The following is a 17754-nucleotide window of genomic DNA, read 5'->3' on the forward strand; positions in this document are numbered from 1 at the left end:
TAGGGTCTAAGGTCAGATAATCTCTTTCCTCTGCTCCCCACCGCCTTGCTTTCTAGCCTGCTGCTTTTTCTTTTCTCTATCTCTTTGGGTTTTTATTTGCTTTCTACTTGCCCTGCCTGAAAACTAGGTTTCTACCCTGCTGGACCGTAATTATTGCTGGCAAGTGTAACAGTGTGCTACAATCATTGTGCTTGCAGAGAAGGTCTGTTTTGGCTCAGTGATTTCCTAGCACATTTTCCTAGGAAGCATTAGGGCACAGCTAGTTTTTTTTCCTGGAAGTTAATCCTGTTCACATTAGGATATTTCAGTAAAATCTGCCATGGTGTAGAGGGAAGACCTTTCCAGTCTGGGGGGGCCAGGGCGGGAGTGTCTTTTCCTGCTTTTAAGGGCAAACCTCCTGCATTTCACTCAGGCACGTTTTGTGGAGACAAATGAGAGGTAGTTTTGTGACACAAGGGTTTGACTGGTGGGTCCCAATCACCTCCTCCTGACAGGAGCCCAACAGAGCTGGTCATCCTTGCCCAGCTGCCCCCAGAATTGGAAGTAGTTGCTATCTACTGTATTCTGCAAGTAGATCACTATGGGCATATCGAAAGAAATCCAAACATTAGAGTTACATTTAGCCAGAAACTGGATGCCTGTTAACACCAGTTTTGCAGTTTGTGCAGTTGGTGCAACCTTTATTGGTGACTCAGAGGCATTTTGGCTTGTCTGTTTTCAGGTGTGTTTTCATCTGAAGATTTAGCTTGCACTCCAGTGCAGTGCAATGCAATTGTTTTTGTAAAGAAGAAAAGAAAAATATATTTAAAAAAAGCTTGCTGTTGGAAGTCACAGTTTTTCACTGAGATGCCTCAGGCAATTACGTGAAAAAGTCATTTCAAGCCAATAAATAGTGTGAACACTGAGGAAAGAAAGGAGGAAATTGAAAAAAGACCAACCTAAAAATACCCAAGGTGGTGGCAGAGGAACAGAAAAAACCGTTCTTTTAAAATAATTGAGTTTAACATCAACAATTGAAACTGCCAGCTATAAAGAAGTAATAATGTGGCCCAAATCCCTGGGAGAAAAAAAAGAGTACTTGATTTTTGGATTTTTTTCTTCTTCCAACATAAATCGGTTTTTGTCTCAAAAGAAATAGCTGAGTAGGGCAAATGGTAGTTTTTCTCTCTAACAGAGTTTCATTATGCTCAGAAAAATAGTAAACCATTCTATAGATACAGTTTGAATCAGATCAGCCTAAAGAAAATTTCTCAGTTTAAACTAATCTTCCCTTTTTCACAGCAATGCAAAAGAATGGCTAGTGGTAGTCTGGCTAACACTGCAACTCTTACCCCTTGTTTTCTTTTGACAGGGTAAGCAAGTCTTAAGCATGTATTACTTTTTAATCCCAACTTCTTGGGGTTTATTTTTTTATAATTACATATCCTGGATGTCATCTGCACACCTTACTAGGTTGGTTTTTTTCCTTTTATTTTTTCACTGAAGTTGTACAGATGCTAGGACTCAACAATATGGTTAAACATGACTACAGTAGGTCTTTTAAAAGGTGAATGGCTCTTAGGCACTGTCTCTTCATTTAAAGAAGAAAGACTCTTCTTTTCTTAGTAATGAGTTATTAACTGTGTTTCTAAGTCTTTAATTTACTGTTATTTTTGTATCTCAGTGGCAGATATTCATCCAGCAAGAGGTAGCTGGGAATAGAGTTTACTAACCCAGATATTTTCCTTTAGCACAGCAGTTCTATATACATCAATGCACTAGCATCTGTAGCCTATTTTAAAAGGGCTCTAGTCAATGTCCTATTTTAACAGCACTGATGCATTGTTTCTCAGTTCTCTACAGTGATTTACCCACCAGAGTACCTGTAAATGGCAACTAGCAAGATGTCAGATACGTTAATGATTCTTGAAACTATATAAGTATATTGCAAACATAAAATTCTCACCTGTTAATTGGGGAAAACAAATCACCAGAAGAACAGGTCTCCAGCAGGACAGACAGATAGGGTTTTTGAGACCTAGAGATATTGAACATTTTGAAGTGTAAAGTCTGCATAAATACTTTAGAATGTGTCCCTATTTCCTCATGCCTCTGAGTAAAAAAATTAAAGGATGCTGGAAAAAGTACAAAGACTGTATAAGTAAAGAAGTAAATCCATGGTTTAGGAACAATTGCTGTCTCCTCATAACTGTACTCATAAAATGCAGAAACAAAATTCATGCTTTCTTTCTGGAAAGATCAAGGGAGTCTTTAGCACAAGGCACTAGGATCTCATCCAACACCAAATTGTATGTTTTTCTGCCTCTCTCAGTGTTTTACAAAGCTTGTTTATTTTCTCTTTTTATCCACGTTTAAATGTGACAGAAAAACTCAAAGGGGCAGCATTTGGGGATGCATTTCCAGCAGAAGTTGTGAAAAAAGGCAGGGTGAATGTGCAGCCCTCTTCATTAAAAAATCATTTAAGCATGTCAGCAGCCTAACATAAAGCTGTATTGGATAAGCAATACAGGTCTGCTCAAGGTGCTCAGGTTCCTCACAGACTGCTAGTCTGGGACTCAAAACATAGCAGCAGTATTCCTCCAGCCCCGCTGCCTTGTCCCTGGATCATAAATGGTTACTGAAGGAGCACAAAAGCTGCAGCTATGTGGTTTGATAATGATCTGTCTTTGCCAGGTAAAGTAGAAGTGATGATGATACAAATGGTTCAGCAGCCAACATGCTGCAGCTTTAAGCCTCATCTTCCAAAATTCATTCTGCAGAGCCATGTGTGCTGAAATATTTTTCTTTAGCCATTTAAAATAAAATGTCATTATACTCAAATACCTCTGACACCCAATCGTGAAAGCAACCAACACATCTGGCAAAGATACAAGGTGAACAAGTTATACCTGAAGAATCCTACAGATCAGGACTAAGATTTTAGCAACAGAGATAAAGATTTTATCAACAGTGTGACAAAGTTGGCTTCTCATCTAATTACACTACAGTCCTAGTATAAAACCTCCTCTTTGTGAATGAACAAAAACATTGGTCAAGGTTTAGGGCAATAGTGGAAAGAAGAAACAATCTTCCCAAAACCATGGGAAACCATGACAGGGCAAAGACCTGCCTGTGAGGTCCAGATTGATAAAAGCTGTTTCACCAGGTTGGGAGGCAACAGTTCAAAGGATCACTAGCTGTGAAAAATTTCTCTAAAAAACCTGCATGAGTAAGAGTAGTAAGGTGCTGCAAGTTATCCAAAATCATCTTCAGGACCTGTGACGGGAGAGTGTCACAGGAGAAGACTCAGAGATCACTCAGACAGATCTGATCTAGTAGTTAGTTTATTGAGTTCTAAGAAGTAAATTTATGTATGTAAAATATTTAGTAAGGACAGATGGATTGGCGGTCAATACTCTACTATTTACTACACTTAAAGTTAGTAAGGGATACAAAGATTATCGCATAAGCTTACTACACATATCTTAAACGTTACATGCATGCCAGAAATGTCACTTACCAACCCATCAATGCCTGGTGTCAGGTAAGGGATGCCTCAGTCTCAAGGGGTAATCTTGAGAGGCGTCCCTACTCAAGGGGAGATCATTGCCACGCAGCCAGCTGCTGTGGAGGGAGAGCTCAACGGAACCTGATGGCTGCAGATATTTATAGTGTAAAGTCGTATTTTCTGCTGTGTTAATGCAGTTTTGACCACTTATCAGCCCACTCTCCAGCCAAACTGGGTTTTGGTGGTTTGGTGTCAAGTTCTCAGTGATAGCCTCACACAATAGGATTAACTTCAGTTAGGCCTACTTGCTGAGCATCTGCCTGGACCAAAGTTCAGTTAGCTCAAACAGGAGGAGTGCATCTGTCACAGAGAGAAAGCAGCTATGGATAGTTACAGTTAACCTAAACCATAAGGAGAGGCTGAACATATCTGTTTACCATCCTAAAAGATGCGCATTCAGAACAGGCACAAGTCCACAGTATCAGCTGAGTCTTTGAGCTACTAAACTTGCAGCAGTTTGAAATGAAGTATTATGATATTTTGCCTTGGTTCGGTCTAAAATTCTAGTTCAGTCTCAGGCATGACCCTCAAAATGATAATAATTGTGGTATGAGTCTGAGCACTCTTTCCATTTCCATCTTCTTTCCCAAATATTTATCTTTTTTTTCTTTAGTTTACTACCTGAATTACACTAGACCTCTTAAAAATAATAATAAAGTAACAGTTACTGTGGAAATACAGCTTTTTTTATTCTAGTGTAACTAAATTACGTAGTTGTATTTTATTTTGAATACAGCAGCAATTTGTTCTGCTGAAGTGGGTTTATTTTTCTGAGGCATGCAGGGAAGAGGGATGAAAGAGAGGTTGGAAATTTAGGGTTATCTGTGGCCCAACACATGCAAAGTGCTTCCCTTAGTTTTCCTGTGGTGACAAGCTGTTCAGTGCTTGCAATTTATATGATGCCTTTTAATTAAGCTGGGAATTCACTGAGCATGTGTTTAGTTTGAGATGTACTTTGTTCTTCTGCTGAACTGTTGTTCAGTATTTTCAGTCCCCAATGCGCAGACTGCTTCACTTTTGGCATTAAAGAAGAAGGACATTTTGCTGGGTGGTGGTGTCACCAAGCCCAGTGACGCAAAGAAGACGTCTGCTTACCAGGCTGTCACACTTCCCTTCAGTGCTATGCAGATGCCTGTTGCTGCAGAAATTGCGTAGGAAATTGCAAAGTGTTGTGAGGATGTTATGATCAGACTGTTATGTGGCAATACTGTATTCACCCACTTATTGTCAGCACCTGCAGAGCTACCCATGAGAAGGGAGATGTCCCTCTTTCCCACTGGTTAAGGGAGGAAGGCTTTCTCTTCCTTCTGGCTTCTCATCTGCCTGCTTGTCTGCTAACCTCTGTGGCACAGTTTGTCATCTGTGGCATGGGAAGCACATCATGAGCATGTACAGTAGAGGGGCTGATCTCATCAGCTCACATTTTTATTGTGTTTTGAGATGAGATGTACATAGAAATATGTATTTCTACCCACATTACCTGTGCACTACAGGTCAGAGGAGCAGATTGCCTGCACTGCAGGGAAAGCTTCCTTGCCAGTCACTGAAGAGATAAGAAAAACACTAGGAAAAACATCTTTACTGACAGGGTGTTCAAACCCTGGAGCAGGCTTCCTAGAGAGGTCATTGATGCCCCATGCTTGTCAGTGTTTAAGAGGCATTTGACAATGCTCTTAATAATATGCTTTAACTTTTGGTCAGCCCTGAAGTGGTCAGGCAGTTGGAATAGGTGATCGTTGTAGGTCCCTTACAACTGGAAGTATTCTATTCTATTCTAAAACTTGTGGTATGGGGATAGACATCAATTGGTTTGCCAGAAACATCTGTAGATGCCAGGGGGAGAGAAAATAGATAGTTAAAATACCTTTTGCAGCATTTATGCTTTGTCTGAGGAACACTTTGAAGGGTCAAACTAAGTCTAATTTGAAACCAGTCTACTTTAACTGGGGAGGACACCTAACATAAATACTTTCTCACATTAGTTGTTTTAAGCATTATCTGAATCAATTGACTAATTGAGCTAAGCCAGTTTCCTATTACTTCATCCAGTCTGCCTTTTCAGTCTCTAGCATGCTGTACTACTGTTAGTGATACCAAAGTCTCTTACCTCCCTTTAAACCCCGTAGAGCTCTAGGGTCAAGTGAAAGTAAAATAGGTGCTGCAGGAGGGCCACACTGGATTTCTTGGGATACATTCTGCAGGGCTATTTCAGCTGGCAAACTGAAGCTTGTCATCAAAGTGTTGTCTTAGTCTTGACTACTTTATATATCTTCCTTCCCCATCACAGTACACTGTTCTTTGTGCCCTGATGTTTGCTGATCTCTATCCCAGATGGTGTAGCAGTTCAGTGGTGCTGTATGAGTACGAATCTAGGAATGTGGGGACAACATATGTTGCTGAATATGAGTGTAAAATATGTTTACACGATTCCTAATTAAAGATACCACTTAATTAAAAAAAAAAAATAAGGTAGGCTGTACTGGCACAAGGAAAAAGAAAAACAGATAACAGGTATTCATATCAAAATGATGACATAGGTTTCATTAGTAAAGGAAAGGCACTAATAAAAAGCTGCAGTCTCAGTTGCTTCACAAGAAGCAGAGGCCGAGGAGCAGCTATTTCCATGGCAACAAAAGGAGCGAGGGGATTTACACTTCTATATGTTTCAGTGCAGTCTTAACTAAGAGTGAAACTGGCTTGAAAGAACAGCCCCACTATATTAATTCTTATTCTTTATGAATTCTGTATCTCACCTCACTGCCTCAAAGCTTCTATCTTATATAGACGGGTCACTGACAACACATAGCTAAAGATGTTTCTGGACCTGTTAGAAGCCTAATTCTTAGATTATTTATCTAACTTTCTGCTATATAAAATCATGAGTTTGAATAGGTTGCTAATTTCGGTTGAAAATATTTATTCAGTGCCATATGCCATAAATTAGGTTCACAGCGTATAACACACCTAATTCATCCTAGTAATGTGTTGGGAACACTAAATCTAATGTTACTCTAATACAAGAACGTTCCTTCATCTCTAATCTCACCCTGTAAGTATCACTGAAGACTTTTCTTCCATATGCTTATTAAAACAATTTCTATCTTTAGCAAATTTTATCTCACAAAAAATACTGTGTGTTAATCCTATCTAATAAGCTTAAAATAAAATGTATAAAGTAAGATCATCTTGCAGCCATCAGGATGTTTTGAGATCCAAATTATGCTGCCCTGATGTAGTTTCTCTTTAGAAAATTTATCCTGCTTTAAATAATGGTATTGTCTTTTAACATTTCAGATCACAGTATTTCGCATGGGATCAGAAGGACACCAAGATATTGATTTAGCTATCCTGACAGCATTACTAAAAGGTAATGGAGTTTCACTCCACAGTGAGTCTGTATCAATCCAAATGGATTAACTCTGTGTCTCTGCTGTGCTGAAACCTGCATTTATTGACAATATCTACCATATCAAGATGGTAAATTTATCCCGTGAAATTGAAGTATACTTTTTGCTCTAACTGCTTTATACAAATCCAGCTCTTTCTTTAATGTTTAAATAGCTACTGGTTTTCCTTTCTGAATTTTTATTCTCTACCCACAATCACTAATGCATCACAAGAAACATCAGTGGTGAGCCCCCCCACTGGTTACTTGAGAAGATTAGTACTAACAAGAAGACAACCAAATATCTTCTCAGACTTAGATTGCCTTTGCAGCTAGTAGAACATCCAGAAGGAGGTTATCTCCCTTTAGATAAAACTGGCACTATTGTCAAAGTAAAATGTTACCTGTAGTCATTCTAGGAAAGTCTGGTAACTGCGTGGGATTCCTTCCAGCCTCTACTGACAGAGCTAAGAACTCAGCTATTGGGGTGGTAGGGGTTTTAATCTTAAATTTCACAGGTCATTAAATCTTTCTAAGCCATTACATGTTACACTTACACTCTTAAAAGATTGTCTTACAATAAATCTGCTGTTGCTACTGTTCATTATAAACCCTGATCTTGCAGACACACCATTTATCTTGGCTCCCTTCAAAATATGATATTATTAGGTAATTTAATATCTGCTTGCAAATACAGAAACAGGTGAGACTTTAAAGGCTCTGAAGCACTTGTACTTACCCAGTGAAGGATTACTCACCTAAGCAAGGGCTGGGAGGTTCTAGCACTCCATTTATATGGTATTTCCTCAAATGGAATTTTCACAAATTGCATATATCAATCACCATGGTCATCTTGTTGCTGTCTGGATTGTTTTGTGCTATTTAGCACAGGCCATACTGATTTTAAAAACAGAGAATAAGACATACAAAACTATTTTAAACAGCAATCAGAGAAACATTAGGGAATGGACTTCCAAAGGTGACTGGGGAAATTTATGCTTCATGAGGCTCTTCAGCAGTTGTCATCATGCTATTGTCACCCCTACATCTGAATAAGAGGGTGCCTAATGCCATGTGGCGTGAATTTGAGTCATAACAAAAGAATTAATAGATTTACTGAGTATTCAAAAGGTAATGGGAATTATTCTTGCTTGTTCCAGGGCTCAGTTTTCTTCTCAGTTTCTTCCTGTGCAGGCTCAAAAAGCTGGATGAAGAAGAAAGAGAGAGGCCTGAGAAACTTTCACCTAACCAAAAGTGCAAAATAGTATTTTACCTTTTACACAACTATTAATCCCATTTCAAAAATGTTACTTCAAACATTTAAAACAAAAGTCTGAACAGGAGCAGTAAACAAGCACTAGCCAGTTCAAAAGTATGATCGCAAGCTGATAGCTACCAGCCAAGGAATAAGCTGGAATTATTTTGCTCCAGTAGCTTTTTTTTCTTTAGGCTTCTGTAGTATTGCTTTCTCCACTTCTTTTGCTCAGTTCGGTCAAGATACCAGTCATTTGTCCTGCAGGTAACATGACTATTTTGCTGCTACCCTGAGGTAACAACTTTAGCCATCCGCATAATTATGTCAAGGCATTTTGGACATCTTCACAGAGAAGCAATATAAATCAAGGTGAAGAAAGGAAAAGAAAATTAATTCAAAGCAAGGAACAAGAATTGCATCCATCACCAAATTCCTCTTTTCTATCCTTAGGATATATTTTAATTGCAGATTTCATTTTTATCTTAAATATAACTGGATCCTTCATTATCTTCAGTGTAAAGTGTATTCTCTTCACATTTGTTCTTAAGACAATCACTGAAACTACTGCTCTTGGTTTCTGTTAGTAAGATACATATTGCCTTAAAGTTGTGATTCCACTTTTTCTAGGTATATTTTTGCAAGGTCTGAATCCTAACATAGATAGCTGGAGTCTTTTACCACCTTGAAAGCTGCCTCTTGGAAGCTGAAGAAAATAAATCATAGGCCTTAGAGGGATTGTTTTCTGTTTGAAAAGTTCTTTTGCAGTATTTACATGAGCAACTGTACAATGTTTGCAGTCTGGGTATATAAGTAGTCTTCTCTGATCTGGAATATCCATTTTGCAAGTGCCTAATTGGTCCTGTCATCTCCTTCGTAAAATAAAATTACCTTCCCTCTTCATAACAGTAGTGCAAGACATTGTAGTGAACTTCTCTTAGCTCAGAAGATGCCTGGATCTATGTAAGAGATTCTGACATGTCGTTTCATGCTTGCCTGACAATCTTGATTTGGTAATCTGCTGATGGCAGCAGCACTTGTGTCTTGTTGAAGAGCCAGAGGAACTAAAACTTAACACCTCATTCTCCCTGCTCTCAGCAGTTTCTGATTATGAAGGTGCACAATGAAGATTAGATTTATCAGATGCCTCTTGTTCATCTGAGCTCTTTGATCACAGGGAATGAAAGTCCACATAACTTTTTAATCAATGTGTGCAAAGCTGAGATCTCTTGTCTCAGGCAAGTCAGTTGTCCTTATTCATACCATGTCTTTGTACAAAAGTTCTGGCCCACCCTGAAAGAAATACTGCCTTTCTGTAAATATACCCCATCAGACTGATGGATACTTGGGTTTTTCATCAAATCAAGAAACCCAAGGTAGCAATGCTGAAGCACTCGCCTATTGATTTACTAGTAAGCAGATCTGAAGACTGTCTGAATTATCTTGAAATTCCTAAGTTTAGATTCAGGAATTAATCTCTTTCACCCCTTCAGCACTGTATGAAAAGGGAGCAGAGAAAAGTATGAAACTGGTGAGTGATTATTGGTTACTTTCTCTCACTCTTACTGACAAGGATTTTGTAGTTCTTGCTCTCCAGTATTCAAGACACATACCAGCTAATTACCAATCCCACCCTGGTGTGAGTGATTTGTTCAGGGAGTAGGAGGAGGGCAAGAACTGAGAAACGCATATCATTTGCTGCTTGCTGTGTAAAATCTGCAATGTACTAGTCTCTTTTTAAACATCCATCAGGCACACTGCCAATGCAGGAACTCTCCTGGACGGGATATTCCACAAGCCCTAAACCCTGCACTGAATATCAGAGATTATTTTCTTGTTTGTTTCCATGAGTCACTTGTTTAATCTTGTCAGCAGAGGTATCTTTCTTGGAAGTGGTCTCCAATAAACTAGGGAATGGCATCCAAACTGGTTATCAATTTACATTGCAAGGATGTCACAACAGCATATGGCTTGTGAATTCCTTTTTTTTTTTTTAATTTCAAGAGACATGCAAATGTGAGAAGTTTCCAATTGCATGAATTTGTAGGAAGTAAATTTATTGATACAGTTTAACTGTTTCTGCTCTCTTGAACAGTTGGAACTCAAACAGTAATGGATTTTCTCCTTTTGCAGCTGCTAATTGAGCAGAAGGCATATGACAGGGAAGTTAAAGACAGCATATGGAGATTTTCTAAAATATAATTGTTTTGAAGTGGCGTCAAAGATCCTAGTTCACAGAACTGTTGCAATGTCTGGAGCATACTAGCAACACCAGCCATGTTTCAGCTGGTGCTCCAGAAGCCTTCGCAGTGCAATTGTTAGCATTGGGAAAGAGGTGCTGTGCGATATATGCATGTTGTAATATTACTGCCTTGTAACCCTCTGACATAAGCCTTATTAGGCTAATGCAGATCTGATGTCTCTGCATACTTTCCAGCCTGTGAATAAGTCATGATTCATGCTCACTGAACAGACATCATGTAGTGTCAGATGGTCCTGGAAGCCAGTATGATGGTCTGCCAACCATGAAATCACTGACACAGAAGGATTTCAGAGTTAGGCCATATATCTGGTTACTGTCCTTATAGTTGTTGTTGCTATCAGCTTTGTTATTGTCAGTTGATTTGCTAAATGCCAGGAAGATGCTTGTAGCAAATGCAGTGGAAACACAGCCTTTTCACCAAAGAGCTGCTGAAACAGAAGACAACATAGGACCTGCTGAGATGCAGAGCAGAAAATTGTTTTGGATTGCTATTTTCCCTAATCTAATTCTTTTCTTTAAATAATGATTCAGATAGGATGCTGACATGCTTAGAAGAGCTGTGGAAATGAGTCTCCAACAACAATTTCTGTCTAGATAGATCAGGTTTGTGTCATTTCAGCTTTCCAGATTCCTGAGCACTAAGTATCATAGACTATCCCAGAGAATCCTTTAGAGGTTTACATTGATCACAGTAAACTTTAGCCAGTATATAAAAGCCCATAGTCTATCTCTTCAGTAATCTGGGATCCTGCAAGGGCACAACACTCATTGTCTGATGTGTACCATGGCTCACCTAGGATACAGAGTCAAGTTTATGGTCCCAGGCTTTATCATCAAGGAGTATTGCATTTTTGGTCCAAGATATTGGATAGACCATCTGACTTTTACGAGAAGAATCTATGCAAGATATCCAAACAGTCCTGGATGGCTGCCTAAGAGCATAAAGTTAACATCTGCAGAAACTAACAGCTGTCCCAGATCTCCTTCTTGTTCATTCAATTTCACACCATCCTTGCATTGTCTTCTATACCCAGCAATACCTATACTGAAATAAAATACTGCCAAATCAATGCATTGCAACCCGAATGCAACTTTTCTTCTAGAAGTAGATGAAAGAAAGGAATAGTCCCACTGCAGACATTAGTCATATTGTCTTAAAACATTCTTTTGAGGAACATATCTCGTACTCAGACAGACACCAGGATACTAAGTAAATATCACATAGACATTAGTCATATTGCCTAAAACACTATCTAAAGCAGTAAATATGCTATGTTAATTAAAATAATACAACACAACTAAGCAGTGAATCTGTCCATGAGACAGGGTGAAAGAGAAATATAGGGAGAGAAGATGCTAATTTCTCACCACTGACAGTGTTAAGGGCCTAAGAAGTGGTTCCAGTGTGATCCCTGTATTGAGTTGATCAGAGCTGTAGGTTATTAATTCTACCTTATTTTTTGATTTCCCAAATATCCTTTGGCTTTGATTTGGGTACATTGCAGTGACGCTTACAAGTCAGATGAGTCCTCAGAAAGATCACTTTTTGGATTCTTCTTACTGACTCAAATCCATGCTCTGTGGCACCAAATACAATCAAGGAAATGGTTGAAAGGAGATGGTATCTTAAGAAAGCCCACCTCACATTTGTTTTAGGGAGTTTTTCTTATATTAGTGGAATTATTTTTGCTTCTTAAAACTGGACAGAATACCTCCTGAAATAGCCTGAATACTTTCTTTTTCATTTGAGTCAAAAGCCATCAGTCCATCCTGGAATGAAATTGATTAAACAGCATCTGCAGTCCATATGTTGCTCTGTACAAACTTTTACAGATTTTCTTTTCCTTCTCCTCTTGTGTAACACCAGCATAATCCACATTCACCTGACAACCACATAGGGAAGACAGGAAAGAGGAGAAGGGTGCAAGGGCTTTCCAGCAGCAAACCTCACTCTGGGAGCAGCCATCCCACCATGTGCATCAGAGTCCCAGCATGCAGACTTGTAGCGCCCAGTCTACACCCTAGCTGCTGCACTTGTTTGGACCTGAAGTATAAAAACCCCTTGAGAAACCATACATTTCCTTCAACTGCCACTTGTCTGCAGTGCTCTGCAAGACAGTGAAATGAACCATTATGGTAACAAGCACTGAGAAGAGTATCATCTCCAGGGCTGCACATGGACCCACAGGAAAACTTGTCCACTGCTGACAGCCTTAAACACCATGGCGGGAGGTGGGAAGGACGGAGGTTGGACCATGGCTTGCTTTCCCCTTTGCTCAGTATTTGGAGCATGCTCAATAAGCATGAGCAAAGAAGACAATTCTGATGAACTGCTGGGCTTGCGGGCTTTTCTGGAAATGCAGCCACCACCTCGTGCCCCATGCCAGTTGCTCTTTCACATGATCAGATGTGCCAGAAGGTCCTGTGTTCATCCAGCAGCCAGGTCATTCCAAAACATGAAAAGGCCCAGGAATGCTAGGTCACTTGACAGAAACTGGAGAAGACTCCTTGCTAGGGGTCAGAAGGTGTTCATCTGGAGCCTCTATGATTTGGCTTGAGTTTTGGCTGAAGTGGGGGGCAGTCTAAGTAACCCACTTCCTTCCCCAAGTCCATCTGATCCACTCTTGATGCAAAATGGTTTCTATCCCAGCTGCACCCCTGGCTACCCAGACTGTAGGCTGCAGTCAGTTTAGGAAAATCAGGCAGTGGAGCTCCCCCATCACATGTGCAAAATGGTGCCAGGCTGCAGGATTGCCATCACTGCCCCTGGGTTTGAGAGTTCAACCATGCACCTCCTCCTCCTCCACTCACCAGACGGCTTGCCCGAGCACCTGCCGAAGATCTCGCTTCTCCTGCAGGCACATGGATGGGAAGGAGGAGATCCAATGACATTTTGAGAGGATCTGTTGTTTGCTTCAGAAAGGGGGAGAACATTATTTGCTCTCCGTACTTAATTTACAATATCATACCCACCGCGGGTATTTTTTGTTCTGTTTTTATAAATAAAACTGTGGCATTTTTGCCCTTCCCAAAGGTAAATATTTTCTGTTCTTGAATGTTGCATGTTGGTCGTGTAAGAAAGTCAGAAAAGTTCAGATGTCATTGGCATCCCCCATGAGGTGCCTTGTGAGAGCTTTTGTCTGTGTTGTAGTATATAGCAATGAGAAGCAGTGTCTTACGCAAAGGGGTGTTCCTGGTACTTCTTAGTCACAGAAAGGTCTTTTACTGTTTTCATTATTTTTTCTTCTTTTCTTCATTTCTTTCTATCATGCTGCTCCTGCATCACCTACCTTTTTTTATCAGAGCTCATTTCTGCAATAAAATGAAAGTGATCTGCATGATCTACAGTCCACCATCTCCCAAATAATTGCTGTAGATATTGCCAAGTATTTGGCAAAGTTTCATGGCAGTGAACTGACTGCAAAGTTGGGAGTTATAAAATTAAACTGTAGACTAAGCTTCCCAAAGGTCTGCTGAACTAATCCTTCACAGAGAATTGCAGCAGCCAGTTTGTTATGCTTCATGTTTTCTGTGCCTCCAATTTCAGAGTCCACTTTCAACTGGAATAGTGCATGATTTTGAATAGTACTGAAATGGAGACAGAAATGCATTGAAGTAATGAAAATCTCTTGTTTGTCCTCGCTCCATGATATCAGTATAAGAATTAATAAAGACCAGAAAACAGTGGAGGTATGAGGCCTTTAAAAAATGAGCCTTTATACAATCACCTAGTTACTGCAAGCAGCTATGTAGTTGAAAGTTGAAGGGCTCTTTATTTATTTGGTTGATCAGTTCTTTTGGGCCAATTCTCCCTGTGACACTGAAGAACAAATACCGTTTTATTATTACAAATCAGCTAATAACCATTAACTCCTTAGTGAAATATTAAAAAGGCACAGCAGGGCAGGAATGTCCCTCTGCATCCATTAAAACTACAGGGAAAAACATAGCCCCCTTTCCAAAAAACAAACAACTGCAGACCTATCTTACCATCTGCATAGTTTCTTATTCAATTTGAATATATTATACCTCAACACCAGCTTTATAGCATGCTTTGTTACATGAATATTGCATGTGTGAAGGGAAATTCGTCCCACCAAGACCCCTCAGTACAAATAGGTAGAGGAGAAATTCCTTTTCTTGCACAGGATCCCGACCTTATCAGGTGGGAATGCATAGAAGGTGTGCATAAAATGCATGACTATTGAAATCGGTGGGGTCTGTGTGAGTTGAGCCTGTTTGTAATTGCTAGATGTATGTGTGTGTATGTGTGCACTCATGTGCATACGTGTGTGTGTGTATTCCTGCAGCTGGATCAGTATCCCTCCTGGCTTCTGCTCCTGCTTCCTGTACAAGAGGAGGGAAACCAGTTCATCCCAATCTGCCAATACCGTGTGTACCTACTGTATTTTTCAAGGGGGATGTGAGGAAACAATTAATGTTTACAAGACAATCTGAGAATGATGGATTCAGATTTGAGAACCAGTATTTTATTACAGAGGCAATGGAAGGTTTGGTTTTATTTTAATATGAGATCAGTGGCAGAAATGACACGTGGACATCTGTGAGACTTTTGACAAAGAGGAATTACCGTGGTGGTCTGTTGACTGAGTCTAAAGTATGTCTTGTTTTTTTTTCCTCCCCCTCTCGTCCCTGCACCCCTGTCTGTATACACAGGAGCTAACGCATCTGCTCCCGACCAGCTGAGCCTAGCATTAGCCTGGAACAGAGTAGACATCGCCCGCAGTCAGATCTTTATTTACGGGCAACAGTGGCCGGTACAGTATATATACAGCATCTTCTACTGAAAACACTTTAAACCCTACACAACATTAAATCCGTTCTGTTGGCGGCGGTGGTTTTAACAGAGTTTAAAACACACTGAGTCATGCTCCCAGCCAAACAAAAGTTACCATTCACAGCTACTGCAGGCAGGCACGGTTACAGAGGTGTTAGTATGTTCGCTTGCTCAAGGAAATGGTGACATCTAGCGATGCTTTAACACTGAGAGACCACACCTTTAAAGAAACGGGAAGCAGCGCTTCTATGCTACCAAGCAATGATTCTGCAAGCTGAGAAAAGCAAGTATCTATTAACAGCCAAGTTACAATGTTAGGCTATAAATTAAAGGAAAGGCAAAACTTCTTTTTGCTCTTCAAGCAATATGCTTTTTTATACAATACTGAATTTGATGATGATCAGATGTCAAAAACATGCTACACAAATGTTGGAGGTAATCAAGTGGACCACGAGAGCCAATCAGCAATGTTACTACAGAAGTCCTGTGGCTCCAGATCTGAGCTGGTGTTAATTTCTTGCCCAGCGCTGCTCTGCATCAACCTGCCTGCTTCACATCTGCCCCATCCTATGCTCCAGCTGCCAGCTGTGGGGACAGGCTCCCTGGCCAACACCGTTCCCCTGAGGGGCACCGTGGGCAGAACTTCTCTGCAGGAATGGGAGGGCTGTAAATAGAGAAGTTATTGAATGCTGTGTGAGGCAGAGGAGCAGTAGTCAGCTCCCAGCTTGTGATGCAGTTTTTACAGTGGTGGACGACACCCAGAAAAAAACAGAAGGTCTCTGTCCCTGTAGCTCCTTAAAGCCCACCATATCTTCATTTGGAAGGTTTAGTTGGATCACAGTATTCATTACTGTGACACTTGATTTGTCACTGTCGTGATAATTTCATGTGCTATCATTACATGAGCATTTACAACTCCCCATGGAAAAATTATAACAAAAGGAAAAGCTTCTGTTTAAATATGCTTGCTTTAAATGTAGTTTCTGGAGCTTGCTGCCCCTTAAAGCTAGTTTCACAAATCCTTGCATTCTCAGTTATGAATTGAACAGGACTATACTTTATCTTGTCTTCAATACTGAGCATAAGTATGCATGAAAACATAGGAGGGTTTTTAATGATACAAAGCTGTCCTTATAGTTATTGCTCCATCACCACATTATAGCAAAAATTTGCATAAATGCTGCAAGCTGCAATCATTTTGCAAGCTAAAAGCTGGAAGTATGAGATTATTTCTCATCCTTCTAACTCTCCCCAGCCTGCAAGAGATAGAAAAGGAGAGATTTTGTGTAAGAAGACTTCTTGCATTTGGCCCTTCAAAAAAATGCTAATTGTGAAGCTATTTCTGCTTCCTGGGTGTCAAAATTTCCCTTAGTTTCCACACCACAAACAGAGGAAAAGCTAGTAAAGGCAGAATTAAAGTGAGTGTGTGTACACATAACAAATATACCCAATATAAATAAAATGTTTGTCAGGAAAACAAGACATAAAGATAATAATGAAATGGTGAATGGTGTGGAGGTGTGGTCACCAGTTACCTGGGTTCCAGTTCCTTGGTCCTAATCTGGATTTCCTAGAGTATGTTAACATTCTGACACTCATTTTTGAAATGCTGCCCTGAATCAGAGAAACTGATATAGACTAAAACTGTGATTATCCCATTCTAAGCTTAGAAGAGCAACCCTCAGAATTTTGTCAGGATTCACCTGCTTGTGCCAGGGTGACCGGACCAGCCAGATACAGCCTGTGATGCCTAGGAACAACCTGAATTAATTGCTTGCTTTGCAGGTGGGCTCCCTTGAGCAAGCAATGCTGGATGCACTGGTGTTGGACAGAGTGGATTTTGTGAAATTACTCATAGAAAATGGAGTAAGCATGCATCGTTTTCTCACCATCTCCCGGCTAGAGGAATTGTACAATACGGTAGGGCCAACCTAAGGCAAATTTTCTATCTCTATATTCATTGTTCTAGCTTCCACTCATATTACAACGACATGATGATGCACAAAGCAGCCAACACCTGCTGTGGAGATTTGGAAGTCCACATTGTCTCTTAGCTTTGTCTCTTATGTAATGGAACACACTGTGTCTTGCCCACCTAATCTGCTGTACAGATTTTGTAAAACACGGATTAAGCCCCACACAGTGCCAGCTGATTTCTGGTCATTGTAATTCCAATATGATAGACCTGAGATTTAGACAGATGGCACTGTCTGGAAAACAGTAACTGGCAAGTTAGGACTTGTAGGATCGTGATACATGACTTCTGACAGTATAAGCTCTTACAGTTTCAGAAAAATCTTGCAACTGTTAATCAAACTCAGCCACTAGAAAACAAATAGAAGCAAACTTCTTGGGATAATATTCTGAATTTAAAGGTGAAATCCGATGATTTCAGGAGGCCTATTACAGTGAAGCGCTTTCCCCGTGTTCTCACCAAATGTTCCAAAAATGATAGTTTTGACTTTTAAAATCCGGTTTGCAAATTCTATATCTTTGCTTTTAAAATTAA

At 40.0% G+C, this 17754-nt stretch overlaps 1 protein-coding gene across 4 annotated transcripts in view; it reads left to right on the forward strand.

The window, feature by feature from the left end:
- Nucleotides 1-17754, forward strand: part of TRPM3 (transient receptor potential cation channel, subfamily M, member 3) — a 276569-nt gene that overhangs the window by 204147 nt on the left and 54668 nt on the right. For all 4 annotated transcript variants that reach the window (XM_010568605.1, XM_010568607.1, XM_010568608.1 and 1 more), the window contains exons 9-11: nt 6842-6914; nt 15125-15225; nt 17031-17165. In XM_010568605.1, coding sequence (XP_010566907.1) covers nt 6842-6914; nt 15125-15225; nt 17031-17165 — 309 coding nt within the window. The remainder of the gene's footprint in view (nt 1-6841; nt 6915-15124; nt 15226-17030; nt 17166-17754) is intronic.

Source organism: Haliaeetus leucocephalus, unplaced genomic scaffold (genome assembly GCF_000737465.1).
Source record: "Haliaeetus leucocephalus isolate CR32 unplaced genomic scaffold, Haliaeetus_leucocephalus-4.0 Scaffold251, whole genome shotgun sequence".
NCBI classification, from domain to species: domain Eukaryota; kingdom Metazoa; phylum Chordata; class Aves; order Accipitriformes; family Accipitridae; genus Haliaeetus; species Haliaeetus leucocephalus.